The sequence below is a fragment of the Oncorhynchus mykiss genome, chromosome 24 (genome assembly GCF_013265735.2).
Source record: "Oncorhynchus mykiss isolate Arlee chromosome 24, USDA_OmykA_1.1, whole genome shotgun sequence".
NCBI classification, from domain to species: domain Eukaryota; kingdom Metazoa; phylum Chordata; class Actinopteri; order Salmoniformes; family Salmonidae; genus Oncorhynchus; species Oncorhynchus mykiss.
The window spans coordinates 21,904,452-21,920,354 of NC_048588.1; the positions used below are offsets into that span (position 1 = coordinate 21,904,452).

The 15,903-nt window shown below is 45.8% G+C and overlaps 1 protein-coding gene across 9 annotated transcripts in view; it reads right to left on the reverse strand.

Annotated features, from left to right (window-relative positions):
- LOC110504027 (protein Aster-B) overlaps positions 1-15,903 on the reverse strand; it is an 87,876-nt gene that overhangs the window by 4,831 nt on the left and 67,142 nt on the right. For 2 of the 9 annotated variants that reach the window (XM_021582809.2, XM_036961104.1), the window contains 17 exons: positions 11,356-11,376; positions 10,528-10,551; positions 5,325-5,409; positions 4,976-5,079; positions 4,656-4,751; positions 4,458-4,538; positions 4,216-4,331; positions 3,798-3,984; positions 3,391-3,574; positions 3,075-3,221; positions 2,699-2,963; positions 2,485-2,588; positions 2,159-2,365; positions 1,833-1,923; positions 1,301-1,312; positions 414-521; positions 28-148 (listed from right to left, as the gene is read on the reverse strand). In XM_021582809.2, coding sequence (XP_021438484.1) covers positions 28-148; positions 414-521; positions 1,301-1,312; positions 1,833-1,923; positions 2,159-2,365; positions 2,485-2,588; positions 2,699-2,963; positions 3,075-3,221; positions 3,391-3,574; positions 3,798-3,984; positions 4,216-4,331; positions 4,458-4,538; positions 4,656-4,751; positions 4,976-5,079; positions 5,325-5,409; positions 10,528-10,551; positions 11,356-11,376 — 1,953 coding nt within the window. The remainder of the gene's footprint in view (positions 1-27; positions 149-413; positions 522-1,300; positions 1,313-1,832; positions 1,924-2,158; positions 2,366-2,484; positions 2,589-2,698; positions 2,964-3,074; positions 3,222-3,390; positions 3,575-3,797; positions 3,985-4,215; positions 4,332-4,457; positions 4,539-4,655; positions 4,752-4,975; positions 5,080-5,324; positions 5,410-10,527; positions 10,552-11,355; positions 11,377-15,903) is intronic. The other 7 variants (XM_036961102.1, XM_036961099.1, XM_036961101.1 and 4 more) reach the window with 7 other exon arrangements.

The following is a 15,903-nucleotide window of genomic DNA, read 5'->3' on the forward strand; positions in this document are numbered from 1 at the left end:
TGGTCTAATAGTACCACTGCTCCCTACCTGGTCTAACAGTACCACTGAGGATTTGATGATCTCTCTCCACTTCTGCAGCTCAGCGTCATGGTAAAGCTGTTGCGATTCCAGGAGCTGGGCCCACTCCATCTGCGTCTGGGGCAGTTTACTAGACAGAAATACACACATACTGTCAAACACACCCAGATGCCACGGCCAAGAGCAACTTAAAGCTAAGTATTGTTCAGGGGCAATTCTGCAGCATTGTTTGTTGAGGTTGGGAAAACAGGATGAAGCCCATGTGGTTTTCAGATGAAACTAAACAGGCATATGCAGTCTGGGTTTGACTAAGTACACAGTCACATCAATTATAGTATTATGTAGGCAATAGGCATAATGCCAAAAACCTATGGGTGGTTAGCGACTTAGCGTACCTTTCATGTATCCGCAGCCCTTGCCAGGTGGTAAGATGCTGTGCAGAATACTCCAGCATCCACAGCTTATAGAACAGCATCATGTTGAGGAACACCAGCAAAACCAGGCTGAAGGAGGAGAGGAAAACAGAAGAATATAAGGAACAAAGGAAAGAAGATGAGTAATGAAAGCTACACAGGTGCTTTAGTCTGCATATTCATTAACCTCTACAGGATCGGTGTCCAGACCTCGGGACGGTTGAGCTAATGTAGGCTAATGTGATTAGCATGAGGTTGTCAGAAAACAAAAAAAATCCCAGGACATAGACATATCTGATATGGGCAGAAAGCTTAAATTCTTGTTAATCTAACTGCACTGTCCAATATACAGTAGCTATTACAGTGAAAGAATATCAAGCTATTGTTTGAGGAGAGTGCACAATTATGAACTTGAAAATGTATGAATAAACCAATTAGGCACATTTAGGCAGTCTTGACAACATTTTGAATAGTATGCAATAGTTCATTGGATCAGTCTATAACGTTGAACAGACATTGCTCGGGGGCTAGAATAATTCATTATGGCCTTTCTCTTACATTTCAAAGAAAAATACAAAAAAACATGTTTTTTTTCTTTGTATTATCTTTGACCATATCTAATGTGTTATATTCTCCTACATTAATTTCACATTTCCACAAACTTCAAAGTGTTTCCTTTCAAATGGTATCAAGATTATGCATGTCCTTGCTTCAGGTCCCGAGCCAGAGGCAGTTAGATTTGGGTATGTCATTTTAGGCAAAAATTGAAAAAAAGGGGCGGATCCTTAAGAGGTTTTGATGAACCTTAAAATGAGGGAGGAGTATGTTTCCTGTTCAGGTCTAAGTGGTTTATCTTTAGCCAGATGTACCTTAGACAGATCCTATGGCAAGCAATGAAAGGAGAGGAGAGGAGAGGAGAAGAGAAGAGAAGAGAAGAGAAGAGAAGAGAAGAGAAGAGAGGAGAGGAGAGGAGAGGAGAGGAGAGGAGAGGAGAGGAGAGGAGAGGAGAGGAGAGGAGAGGACAGGAGAAGAGAAGAGAGGAGAGGAGAGGAGAGGAGAGGAGAGGAGAGGAGAGGAGAAGAGAGGAGAGGAGAGGAGAAGAGAGGACAGGACAGGAGAGGACAGGAGAGGAGAGGAGAGGAGAGGAGAGGAGAGGAGAGGAGAGGAGAGGAGAGGAGAGGAGAGGAGAGGAGAGGAGAGGAGAGGAGAGGAGAGGAGAATCACATTCAGAAGACAAACAAAACAAAGAAATGTTTAACACAGAATCAGATTTTTGCTAACTACTAAATATTTCAAAGAGAGTTGAACTGAAATAACTACAAATGAAACACAAATTGTTAAGATGGATCTGAGAGTGAGTGTGTATACTGCATGTGTGTGTGTGTATGAGTGTGTACTCACACAAAGCTGATGATGAGCAGCAGTTTGGACACGCTGTAGAGGGCGAAGCCTCCAGGAAGGTGCTCAGGCATGTGCCTGGTCTGAGTGGAACCTGAGGGGGGCAGCCCAAACACAGACAAGGTCAACTAGATATATTTAACACAATATGATGTGTGGAAATGTATAACAGTGTATGTAATGTATGTACCTTATGAAAGTGTATAAGAATCTACAGTGCATTAAGAGTTTATAAGAGTATAAAAAATATAAAATATATAATATATATAATATAATATATATAGTTTATATAATATTAACTTTTTTAAAGTGTCCCCCTGCCATCTGACCTGTCACGCCCGCATGTTTGATGCGGTGGATGACCTCATCGTCGGTTGGCGTGGTGACGGGGCTGAGGAGGGCGTCGTCCAGGTGCTGGCTCCGTAGGTGGACCAGGGGTCTCTTCCTCCGTCTCACAGACGTCTTCACCCCATTGACCTTGGGAGAAGGCAGGGTCGACCCCAAAACCACATCCTCCACCTTCGACAGCTCCAACTCTGACAGGGCACCACAGAAGCCGTTTTTACGTTAATACATTAGGATGGCATTCAGTCATCAGATTAAATGTTGCTGGATATTTGGTGTGACAGACATAACAGCTAGTAGAGGAATTTACCAAGATGGCGGAAATTCTCATCCAGCCCGCTCCAGAAGTTCTTCTCGATAAAGCCCTTCACTAATCCCCATGGCTGTTTTCTGTAACGCAGCTCAGTGGACACCCTAGGGACAAGGCATCCACTGGTATAAGTTGAGGCAGTGTTTCTAAATGAACATGTAACAGTTTCAAGAGCCACATGTTATTACAACAGCTGCTATAAGGCCCTCCTCACCTTAACCGGCACTTGTTTTTGGCCACCCGTGTCAGCATGTAACGGTTGAGCGTGTAGAAGTAGTCGTGGTAGGGCACGTCGTGTGTGATGACCTCAGCATCGATGATGTAGCACTCACTCTCATGGCTGGCCTTGTACAGTGTCTGCGTCTCTGTGACCGTGGCTGTCTTGGGGGCCAGGGGGTTGGACAGGGAGATGGTGTACATGATCTCTCTCGTCTGGTTCCCCGCTGCGTCGTCCTTCTTCCAGGGGTGAAACACTATATCTGTGTGGCATTATATGGATACACATTCGATCACTACATAGTCAAAGGACAACACCAATGGAAGAGACAATAATGTGACGCTAACGCCAACGGACAGAATGTCTGACGGACCTGAAAACCTGCGCTGCTCCATGAAGTCGGTCATAAACTGGGATTCTGTGAAGAGGATGTCATACATCTTGTCCACACTGAACTTGTAAACCTCATCGATGTACTGTCTCCCTTTAAGGTCATCGTGGAAGGCCTGCACCTCCCCTGCTGGAGAACCATAGAGGGAAACACACTTTAGATGAAGTGCCCTTAGGGACATAATAACATATGGAGACAGTATTACCAAGACTTAGCGGCATCACTGAAGAGCCTGTTTTATGCCATACATACAGTATATGCATCAAATCTGTTAATGGACGGAAGATTGAAGCCGTACCCTCGTCGTGGGTCTCTGAGGAGTCGCTAAGTTCGGTGGGGATGTCTTCATTGTCGTTGAAGTCCAGGGAGGTCGAGGGCACCAGGCCGCTGGCCTCCGCTAGCCTCTGCTCCAGCACCAGGGGCAAGGCCAGCAGTTCTCCGTCAGGGAGGCAGTCGATGTACTCCTCTGGAGGTAGGTCAAACTAGGACACACAGAGGGGGGGGGGGGGGGGGGGGGGTGTCAGTCACTAGAAAGGCACTGTAGCATATTTTAGTACATAGTTACGAGTAGGATTGGGCTGTGTTCATGTTTTGGTTATCAAATTACGAAACATTCCCCATATGCAAGTTATAGGGCAGAATAACAAATGCATTTCCCACTCCATCAAAACAAATAACATAACAGTAATTGATTTAACCTCTGACCTCTATTATGTCGCTGAGACTCACAGAGAGGGGCTCGCTGCTGATGGATGAGCTGATGGTGCTGTTGGTGATGATGCATTTCTTGTGTATGGATGGTGGGCTGCCATCGTGTTTGGCCTCCGCGCTGCTCTTAGACGAGTTGTCATTACTGATCTCATTCTCCTCGTTAGGGATCTCCTCACAGAACCTGCACCATCACCGTGGGGGAACAGGGACCAGCTGGAGGTTAGGGTTAGGAGTTCTGGAGTGTTGCTGAGAGGGATGTGAAGCGGGGCTGAGAGAGTGGTGTGTATTTGTGTATGCTTCAGTAATGAGGCCAGCCTCTCATAACAACCCGCAGAAGATCAAGGGCATTTTAATCAACCATGGTAACTGATGAGGCATTGTTTATATCTGTAGCCATGGAAACCACACCCACCCCATGGTGTTGAAGTCGTCGTCAGGGGGAACGTAGTCTTCGTCGTCACTGGTCAGGCCTAGTTCGTTGCCATAGCACTGATGGACAAAGTGCCATAGCTCTTTGGGGCACAGGGGCTACAGCACAGGGTTAGAGACGACAATCAGTACGGCAGAGACTTGGATTCAATGGAAAAGAAAAGTAGCAATATACTGAACATGTAGATCCATTTGTGATGAGGTTAATTGAGGTTGCTGGCTTACTTTGTCCAGCAGTGCATTCTGCCATAATCTGAACATCATCATGTAGGTCCTGTCCCGCGCTCCAAATGAGGTGAAAAAGTGCTGTGAGGAGAGAATGGAAATAATTCAAAAAATATGCTCTGAAATAAGGCTAAGGAGATGGTTTGAGCCTCCCCTCAGTCAGTGAATGCCAAAAATTCAGTCCCTATCCTGTCTTACCTTCTCACCATCTGTGGACACCTGGATGGCATTGGGGATGAGGCGGGCTGTCTTCTCCTTCGTCATGGTGCAGATGTCCTTCAGCCTCACTGTCAGCTGCACACACATGCAAGCAAAATAGTTTTTGTTCCAGCATTGCTTAATATTCAGATAAATATATCTGTTGAACTGTTACTGAACCACAATAATGCAATATATACTGTGATGCAAACTATAGAAATACAATCAATTCTATTTCAATATTGCAAACTAACCAATACCAGAGTAATATAGATAAGATCAAAAGAACAGAAAGCCCCAGGCAGAGGCCCAGTGCGTACCAGCGTTTCCCAGCGGAAGATGTTGCTATAAAAACAGATCCAGTTTTCTGAGAGGTAGAGTCGGCCCTGCAGGAGGATGTCTCGTTGTAGGGCGCAGGAGTAATCTGCCAGCACAGGTCAGAGGTCAAATATCAGAGCCCAGGAAGGATACATCCACCCATCAAGGTCGGGGTTAATTATATTTCAACATAGTCAATTCAAGAGATGCATTACCTGAATTGATAGTTTAAATGGAATTGACTCCAACCAGCCGATGCAAACGTGTCCAAAACCAAAAGATTGTCCTGTCTCCACCGTATTGCTGACAGAATTGGCCATAGTTGCCTAGTATTTTGCGTTAGTAACTCACCCACGATGAGTCGCTCTGTGTCCGGTAGCTGCTTGAAGAGCTTCCTGAAGTCCTCATTACGCTGTTTGTATGTGGGGCTCAACACCTGGAGAGACGGAGAGCAACAATGATAACTTCTTGAGAGAGGGACGACTCACACGTACACATTCCTGAACACACGCTCTCTATCTCACACGTACACATTCCTGAACACACGCTCTCTATCTCACGCGTACACATTCCTGAACACACGCTCTCTATCTCACGCGTACACATTCCTGAACACACGCTCTCTATCTCACACGTACACATTCCTGAACACACGCTCTCTATCTCACACGTACACATTCCTGAACACACGCTCTCTATCTCACACGTACACATTCCTGAACACACGCTCTCTATCTCACATATACACACTGGACTGCATCCATTTTCACAAGGGCATTTTATACAAAAGCACAATCCCCTGTTGACATTTAGCCACTTCAAAACATTCAATAAGCATGCTTTTGAGCATCGTGAGCATTCCTAATGTGAGTCACATTCCCAAGACAACAATATATAGTAACATCATTATACGAACACACACAATGCTGCTTTTTGTGGCGCAACAGATAATATGTAGGACAGAGAGGGACAAAGACACAAATCAAATCTGTTCTGTTAGCAAACCCTTATATTGGTTTATCTTATCAAATTTAGTCTCTGTCCATTGTCGGTTTAGAAATGTTCTGTTCTCACACAGAGGAATTCATTCTCTCTTGTTACATTCTCAGGCATTAAGGTACATCTTATCTTGGGCCTGTATTCAGGCTTGTTTAAAGAGGGAAGTATTGCTGTGACCCACAGCCAGTGTGAGTGCAGGGGTGAGTGCTCTATGTGTCTGAGCCAGATGTTGTCTTTTAATAGGAACAGCTTCAGGAAACAATGCCTGCCAGTACGGTAACCAAATACATCCCTTCATGGGAAAAACCTCTCGCTGCTTCAATCTGAAAACATCAGACTGTTCACATTAACATCAACTAGCTACAGTACATGTTCTATACTCATATAACCAGAACAGCCCAGAATGGATAGACATAATCTGTTTCTGTTAAGCTATGAATGAAAACCACTGGTGCCTGTCAAGAAAACTTGGTAAATTTGAGAACTTTGAAGGCTGGAAAAATGGATTATGAGTCGGACATATTTACAGTCTAGAAATGTTCACAGAAAGTACTCTCTATAACTGCCTAACATATCAAGAGTATTAGAGCCCCCGTTTCACAACAAAGGCCTGGCTATTCCCCTTAAACTGCAGCCTTCTTACTTTGTCCAGGGAAAGGGTCCATGAGTACTATGGGAATGCAAATAGCTACTGACTCATGCCTTTCATTTCATTTGCTTTCCAAAATATAATTGCGGGAGGGAACCACAGAGTTATGCTCTTGGAGCAGGTACAGTACACAAACTGCCCATCCCAACCTTCTCACCCCTCTTCCCTCCCCGCCGCTACCCCTCCTGGCATCAGCTCTCTGGGGGGAGGGTCAGTCACTTACTGCAGGGACCTCCTCTGACTCCCAGTCCTGGTCTTGGTTGTCCAAGGCGACCCAGCCCCACTCCCAGCCAAACTCTCCCTGGGCCGGATCCTGTGGGAGCCACCCAGCCAGGGCTTTATCCAGCTCCAGCACCACCTGCCAGTCTGACTCCAGTCCTCTGTTAGCCTCCTGAGCCTCCATATTCCACTCACTTCCCTCAGGCACACCTAAACTAGTGGTGCCCTCGTGGGGTCCTCAGAGCGGTCGATTTAAATGCGAGTGATCCAGTGGTCCAGGTCTGCTGCAGACAAACAGACAGAGCTGTTGTGTGTCCAGTGGTTGTTTCTTGGAGACTGCTGTGACTGACCCGGTATGGGTGCTACTCCCTTTCAGTGTGAGAGCTGGACCCAGCTGACTGCTGCCACATGATTCCAGACCTCTCTCCCTCTCCCTCTGTCTCTATCAAACACAGAGAGGAGCTGCGGCCGTTGGCCTCTAGTAACCCTGGCCACAAGTCTTTTATTATAATGGCAGCTCTGGCAGGCATGCAGTGTTACCCTGTCCAGATCCAGACGCCTCAGAGTGCTTTGGTGAGCACAGCTCAGACACACCAGCAGCGAAAGCAAGAAAAATATCCTTGGTAAAGAGAAAAACACAGAGAAAGAGAGAGTGTTTCCTAACTGGAAAGGAGTGCAGCCCCGTCTCGCTGGCTGACAAGGTGATTGAGTTACAGAGGACAGATGTGCACACAACCTTCAGTTACTTCTATGCTCCGTGAAGAAAAACATGTCCATTAATCTTGAGTGGTGCGGCACGGAGTCGCATGACGCCTCAGTCTAATGCAGTTGGAGTATTGCACCTCTGGGAGTATGTCCACTTCCCCTGTTTTTGACCATTCAGGTATTAGAAAGCAATTGCATGAGAGGCTTAACACATTTAGAGGTGTTACTATTACTAAACACCCCCCCCCCCCTGGATCCCTGTGACCTATTTCCCTACTCTCTACCCCCTACAACTCTCCTGGCCCTTAAGGTCAAGTAATGCACTCCTGAAACCAGATCCCTGTCAGTTACTACGATCAGACTAGATAGACAGGCACAGAGATTGGTTCTCATCTGACTCTGAGCTGGGTAAAACAACCTATCAGCACAGTGGTGGGAGGTGGACACGACAACAGCAACAAAACAAAAACTGTGGCTACATTTGGCACTCCATTAGTCTCAGTTGTGGTTGGAATTGTGCCCTGGAATTCCGCCACAAATTCTACACCTTTCCTGCTTACTCAATTTCCACAACCCGCCTCAACATCTAGCCAAATCAGCGAGGAGAAATACGCTCCAGGAAACTGAATCTGAAGGGAAGCAAAATAATCCTCAGCACACTATTGAAACCAGTGCAGATCATTCACAGATCCCTCTCAGACGTGAACAGCTTTCGCCCTGTTGAAAATGCCTCTGCATCCCGTGAATAAGGTTCCATCAGACGTTGGCGAGCCATGCAAGCCCACTCTCTTCGAAAACTGCATCCAAGAAAAACAGTCAGATAATCGAGTAGTATCTGAATTCAACGTTTTTCCAAGAGCTTTTCCTAAAAAGGAAAATGAAGACTAAAGCAAATGCAGAAGCTATTGATACGACTATCTCCCATCTTCTCCAGGTGACAATGTGACAAGTCCTAGGACAGTGTAGCTGCCAGGTGGTGATGGGGCTATAGACAGTCCCTGAGGTGGCGGTTAATCATTAACCTGCTGGGTAAACAGAGAGAGATGTCGGAGACCGGCACAGTCAACCAGGGTGGGGCCCCATTAGTTTCAGGGATGGTTTACAGTCTATCCCCACACAAACAATGAGGCCAGTCTCTCACCCCACTGTCCGTAGGTTGCTACAAAACCACTGTAGAGAGGAGTGGTCAGGAAGGTGTATGCATGTGTATTGTAAGTGGCACTGTCAAGGGAGTGTGCATGAATGTGTGTGTGAAGACTTTCGTCTCTATCTGAAACACACCTTTCTTTGTCAATTTCCCTGCCATTGGTCTGTTAATGCTAGGAGGGTGGAGGGTCTGTTGATTAGAACCAGATGTGGGAACAGCTCAGCAGAGAGGTGCTGGCTGGTTTAGAAACACAGCCAAGCCAGGATCTCTGACTATTCACCCTGTCCTGCATAAGACACACTGCTGTAAAAAATATGTGTTAGCTCTACAGTGGTGTCCTTTGTGTGAGAATCTACCTCAGAGTAAACATGTTCCCCCCCCCCCCCTTCTCTCTCTCTCATATGCAGGGGAGATAAACTAGAATGTTTTCATAGACCAGAGAGTATGAGGAGGCAGACATTTCACCTCACAAATCTCTAGGAGAAAAGCAGTCTCTTAAACCAGCCACTTTAGTCACTGTCGATACTATGAGCCACTACATTCGGTGTCTGGCAGACATTGATTTCCTTGTTAATACCTCAACTCCCTGCGTAGGTCCTGTACAGTTGCCATGAAAGCATTGCAACAGAGTCATTAGGAAAGTTGATACGGCAGGGTGGGGCCTGTTGTGTGTCTCTACTGGGCTTAGACCTCATATCAGGACGGTTGTGATGTAATCCCAGTAGGTTCAGTGCCATGGGAGAACATCACTGCCTTGTAGAGAAACACAGTGACTGCATTGGCCTAACACATACCCTCAGGTATAGCACTGCATCAGACAGATACCAATATACATTTCAATGGTCCAGAACAGAGATTAGGCATAATTACATAGTTAATGCTTCTGGGAGCAACATCATGTCTAGATTGGCATTATGATGCTTTCCTTTAGTAATGGTAGAACAGTAGAGAAATGAATGTGAGTAGCTAAAGGTGAGAGTATCAGAAAGCATTAGATGTGGACCATGTTTTTCCTCAACATTCTGGAGAATCCCCATTTCAGGTTTCACTATGCAACAATGCCCAACTATAACCAATGAGTCCATAATGACAAAACGAACACATTTGAAGACGTGGGAGGACTGGAACATGCTAACCAGTCTCATGCTCCATTCCCCTGTCATTCAAGGCATTCAGGGCTGCTCCAGACACTGACCATGGTCCGTGGGTTTAGTATGATACATTGAGCAGACTTGTTACCACCTCGGGTGTATTCAGTAGTCGCAGACTACTGGGCACAGCAGACTGGCCTGTTGCAAAATGTTTTGCAATGGAAACTATTTACCGTTTACTCTAGGAACCAAATGGAAGCAAACGGAACGAAACAGGGAGGGACATACAATAATTAATCCATTAGAAACTCTTGTTTTTGTTTACCTCAAAAAAGAAACAAAAGAAAAATAAACATTTTCCATTTGGAGTAAACAGTTTCCGTTGGTGAAATTTTCGCAACAGACAAAATGTTTTGCAACGGTCTCCGACTAATGAATACACCCCTGTTGCATCACCACCATCACAGCTCTGAGAAGCCTATAGTTCCCCTTCACACAGCAGCCATTTTGAAAACACACTTTTTCCAGACACAACCACAATGTGGCCATGGCATTGGGTCATCTAACCACCATAGTGCTGCATATTGTGGCTTCGCTCTCAGGTGAAAACAACATACTGATCAATCAAATCAATGAGCGATGAGGAGCAGACAAGTGGAAAGGCAGACCAGCCAAGTGATCCAAGAAAAAGGAATAAGCAGAGAGATATTTGAAAAGTTGCACAAGAATACAAGTAATGCTTACTCTCAGGATGTGTTGTCTTTCATGCTAGGGAGAGAGGGGGAATATATAGACACAAAGAACAACAAAAGAAAGGAATAAAACAACAGAACAAGGGAAAAGAGTCCCACAGCGACACCATAGGAGAAACCATGGCTTCATAATACCACCATATCTGGGTATCAAATCCTTTCTCACATAAAGATGGCCAACTGAGCCATCAAGTAGATTTACTTGGCTGTTTTAGAAGAATCATAACGAAAGGAACTCATTTCAGCCCCATTAGAATGTAGCAACCTTGTCTCTTAGTACACTGGCCGGCAACATTGTGTTAAGTCAGGACCTCTTGGTGTAATGGTCTTGGTGTTGGACTGAGATCACTGGATCAGGCTGTCACCATACTTTCGCTACAAGACGCTTCTGTCTGTCAAACATTTCATCTATGAATCACATCTGTAGTAAGGTATAGGAGTTTGCAACAAAATGGACACTTTTATTCATCCTCACAGCATTTGGTTCATTCATTATTAATCAGTCATCAGTCATTTTCTCTGATTAATTCAGCATGCCATCACACTGTAAACCTAGATTCTTAGAACTCTAAATCCCACTGGTTAGCATCCTGGGTAAGCCTCAGCTCCATATGAAGGTGACCTTTGGCAAATAACCTTGTGTGATTCTAAACAGGGTCTAGGACCCTTCACCTCATAATCTCTCTCTCACACACACACACACACACACACACACACACACACACACACACACACACACACACACACACACACACACACACACACACACACACACACACACACCTCTTAACAGAAATAGTAAGAAGAGGATGAAACTTACATTGTACCAGCTCTGGCTCTTCTGTAGACAACGAGGAACAAAGCAGATAGGAGAGAACAAAGACAAGTGTAAGTCAATGAGACAAGGATACACCAATACTTGGCCACAGGGCTCAATATCATAAACACATAGAGGTCAAGGGACGATAAAAACCGACAGTGGGTATTTATAGAAGGTGTGAATGTCAACCTCTGGGTGGGCACCTCCTTCATTGAACACAGACCTCTGCTGCTATCCAACAGAGTTGTATCCCTTTGAGCTCGTCACATATTTTAGTTAGACTTTTCAACGATTTCTTGATTTCTTTGTTGTTTTTGGGCCTCACAAATATTCATTTGCATGGATATTTGATAAGCAGATGGTAGATTGGGCTAGGGTTGTGTGTGGTACAATATATTTATCTTTGTTTTTAAGTGTTTAAAATAATGTATTAACGATTTACAGTTGCTTCTAAATGCTTGCATATAGACATGAATTGTGTACTGCTGTGTGTTGTATATTTTCTGACAGCAGAGGGCAGTATACACACTGTTATTGGCAGGACCATAACAAGAGTGCTTATTCCAACCATAACTCACCTGCTTCTGTTTTATGGGGCTATAAAGAGAGTGTAATACGTCTCACCATTGTGATCCGAGAGGTAGGCATGCTAGGGAGATCCAGTGGGTGAAGAAATGGCAGGATAATCAAGCACGATTTTAGTGGTAAATAAATGTCAGTTTGTGTCAAGTAGTAAATAGCAGGAGTAGAACAAAATGGCTTCCTCTTGACGTCATTAAAAAACTTAATCAGGCAACTACAAATAATATGTTTTGTCATTTCAGTGACAACATACAAGAGGCATACTGGTGCGAGGCTACTATTGTCAATCAATCCTTTGGAGATGTGAATGTAGATAATCCAATATTTCAGCTATCAGATAAGCGTGTAGTGTTTCCTGTCTGAGAGTTGTGAGGCCCCAGTCCTGTCCCTGGGCTTTGGGCTCTGACGTGGACAGGGCTAATCTCATCTGAAGGTGACAGAGGCGTGAGAGACGACTTAAGCCTTAAGGTGTCTGCAAAGTGTGTGTGTGTATGCGTGCCATTGTAAATGTGTTTTAGAGTTGGTGTAATTGCATGTTTGTAAGTGCATCTTTATAGCCTACATGTGTGTAAATGTGCATGCATGTCTAAATCACATATTTGCTTCCCCACGAAGCACATGTGTGTCTGGGGATGTGTGTCAGCAGCACTACGAATCAGGTTAACACCCACTGATTAAGTGCACTGTGTAACAGAGAGAGCTTGTGTACGGTAGTAGTGTCTTGGCCTGGATTCTCCCTGAGGATCAGAAAGGCCTGGAACGACTAGTTACTTTACACAACCAGGCCAGATTCAGGGCCAGCTCTCTCAACCAACCAACCGGGCCAAACCAGAACTGGCCAGCACTAGCTGTAACCCAGACAAACCTATCAGGTATAACCCACATAGCTTCAATCAACACTAGAACAACAACGTAGTTCTGATGAACAGAACTGAGCAGGCTTGTTCAACCTAGTGGAACAGTAAATAAAGACTGTAGCACCAAGCCTAAAGAATAATCAGATCTAAGTGCATACATTTTCATACTGGTCCCCCATGGGAATTGAACCCACAACCAACTGCTAAATCCCACAATTCCACAACTACTAAAACACACAAGCAACCATGCTCTACCAACTGAGATGTTATATCAACGTTTTGATATATAACATTGTACAAAAGGAGGGACACTTTAAGGAGGGAGGAGAGAGAGGAGAGGAGGAAGTTCTGGTCTGAGACAGGAAATGGAAACAGGTAGGGGCGCTGACTGACATCACACCACAGGAGGCTGCTGAGAGGAGGATGACTCATAATAATGTCTGGAAAGAAACCATGTCTTTGATACCACTCCATTTATTCCTTCCCAGTCACTACTATGAACCCATCCTCCCCAATTAAGGTGCCACCGGCCATCTGTGCATCACACATCTACAGATGACGGGAAGAGGAGGTCACTGGTCAAATCAGGCTAGGGGATCAATGGGCAAATAAAAGCAAGAGGAAATGCTTACTTTAATCAGGTTAAGTCTGTCATACTGAAAGGAAATTAAAGAGAAAATGAAGAGTTAACCAACATGAAGGAAAGAGATCAGAAACAAGAGAGGGGAAAAGGCTTTGTTTTTGATTTACATGTGTACTAAGAGTACTAGGCTAAAACACTAAAATATCCAGGTTTGCGTACTTGTAGTGCCAAGACACACTATTGTCCTATCTAACTCTACTTTCATGATGTGTCCATGTCTCAGTGTTTTGGTCTGAGATGGGTCTTTATGCTGAGTCTCTATGTACTCTCTCTGTAGTGCTGCTTACTGTTTGCAGTTCCATAAACAGCCTCATTGATTGGTGACAGTGGGAGACTGAGCAGAGCCGTCATCACTGAAGCGGCCAGCCAATTAGTTAGTGTGGGAACGCCGGCCCAGGTCCTATACAGAGAGGAGCCCCTCTCCCTGCCTGTCTGTCTGTGTGTTTCTGGATTGCATTAGACTAGGGTGACAGAGCTCACGTTGCCTGGGCGACTGCACACAGTGCCAGGGTCATGTGACTCCCGCTGACCGCCGGCTGGGTGCTCACGTGGGACCAGAGAGGGCTGGCACTCGGCCACACCACGGGCCTGAGGGGTGATGTCATCGACTGGGTGTGCTGTGAAATGGGACAGACACCGCCTGAACACCAACTCAACTGACCAAATGTCGCTTGGCTGCCATTAACCCCATCCTGTCTGCCTGTCTCATAGTCCGTGACAAAGCTGAATGCAGCGAATGTGCTGACATGCATCAAAGGGTCCTTACATGAGAATGCTGTAACTAACCGGTGACACATGGCCTCTGCTGCTGTCTTGTCTGAGGAGAGGAGTGGTGTATTCTGGGCTTTTGGTGCGAGGCAGAGAAAAGGAGCTTCTGATGTAGAAAGCTCTAGGGTCATCAAAAATTCATGTCACACAGGAGTGGTGGAAAGGGATGCGGAAGGAATTTGACAGTCTCCCCCTGCCACCGTCCTTCTGCATTCAGGCACATACTCAGCATCTCAGAGATTAGGGTGCTCTTAGTTTAGACACAACAACGAGCTATGTTGAAGTTTTAATGGACTTGGGACAGGGGTTGGAGGAGATAGAACAGAAGCACACTGAGACAAGCTGGGAGAGAGATGTGTCTGAAAGCCAGCAGCCCTGCAGGGAGTTAGATGAGAGGAAAGGTGGCAGGGTGGCAGAGGGGGGTAGAGGAGAAGGTTATAGCAACATGGATACCATCTGCAGGGAGTGTGTTCAGATGGAAGAGGTGGGTGGAGGGGGCACAGGACAGCTCACAAGACATGGAGGTGGGGTGGGATTAAAGAACAGAAAAGAGTAATGCTTACTTTGGAAAGTCGCTTGTGAGACTAGCATGCATCAGGAGAAGAACAAAGAAATCAGAAACTAAAAAACTGCAAGATACAACAGCTGAAAGAACCCTTTTTTTTTAAACAGTCAGTTTCAGAACACAGACATTTCATATGGCAGCAGCGAAAGTAAGAGAAAGCAAGCGCTCTGTGTCAAGAAGAAAGGATGAGAGAAGAGGAGAACACAGTGACAACAAAAGCAACAGGTGTCTGACACCACAAGGACTGGGGAGCACTGTGAACAGTGAGTGAATGGGAAAACGGATGAGACGTGAGAGAGCCATTACTGCCAACTACCACACTCCTTATCACTTCACAACAATAAGATTTTCAGAGGAGGAAAGTACTAAATGTATCACCCAATATTCTCATGTTCATGTTTTGCTTGAGATGTACGCTGAGTTACCCACAGTCAAAGCTCCTGTCCTTCACTCCACTACCTTACTCTTCAATTCAGATTCGGATGAGCGAGAAGTGAGACTACAGCCTCTTGACCTGCCTACTACCCTCTGTCAGAACGAGCCTTGCAGAGTTGAGATAGCTGCAGTTAATGACTGCCTGAGTGCTGCGATGGAGTGGGCTGACTGACTGAGTGCCCGGCCTGTGATTACAATGCTGCTCTGATAGGACCAGATGGGTCCAGGGGATGTAGGGAGGGAGAGAGGGATGGAGGGTGGGAAAAGGGAGGGAGGGAGAAAGGGAGGGAGGGTGGGAAAAGGGAGGGAGGGAGAAAAGGATGGAGGGAGGGGAAAAGGGAGGGAGGGAGAAAGGGAGGGAGGGAGAAAGGGAGGGGAAAAGGGAGAGGTAGAAAGGGAGGGAGGGAGGGGAAAAGGGAGGGAGGGAGAAAGGGAGGGAGGGAGGGGAAAAGGGAGGGAGGGAGAAAGGGAGAAAGGGATGGAGGGTGGGAAAAGGGAGGGAGGGAGAAAGGGATGGAGGGAGGGGAAAAGGGAGGGAGGGAGAAAGGGATGGAGGGAGGGGAAAGGGAGGGAGGGAGAAAGGGAGGGAGGTAATAAGGGAAGAATACAGTGAATACAGTGAATCTGAATATAGTGAAGCATCTTTCCTGATGATGATGGGTCCTTATCCACAACTGATGTGCTGAGGGTCTCGTTAC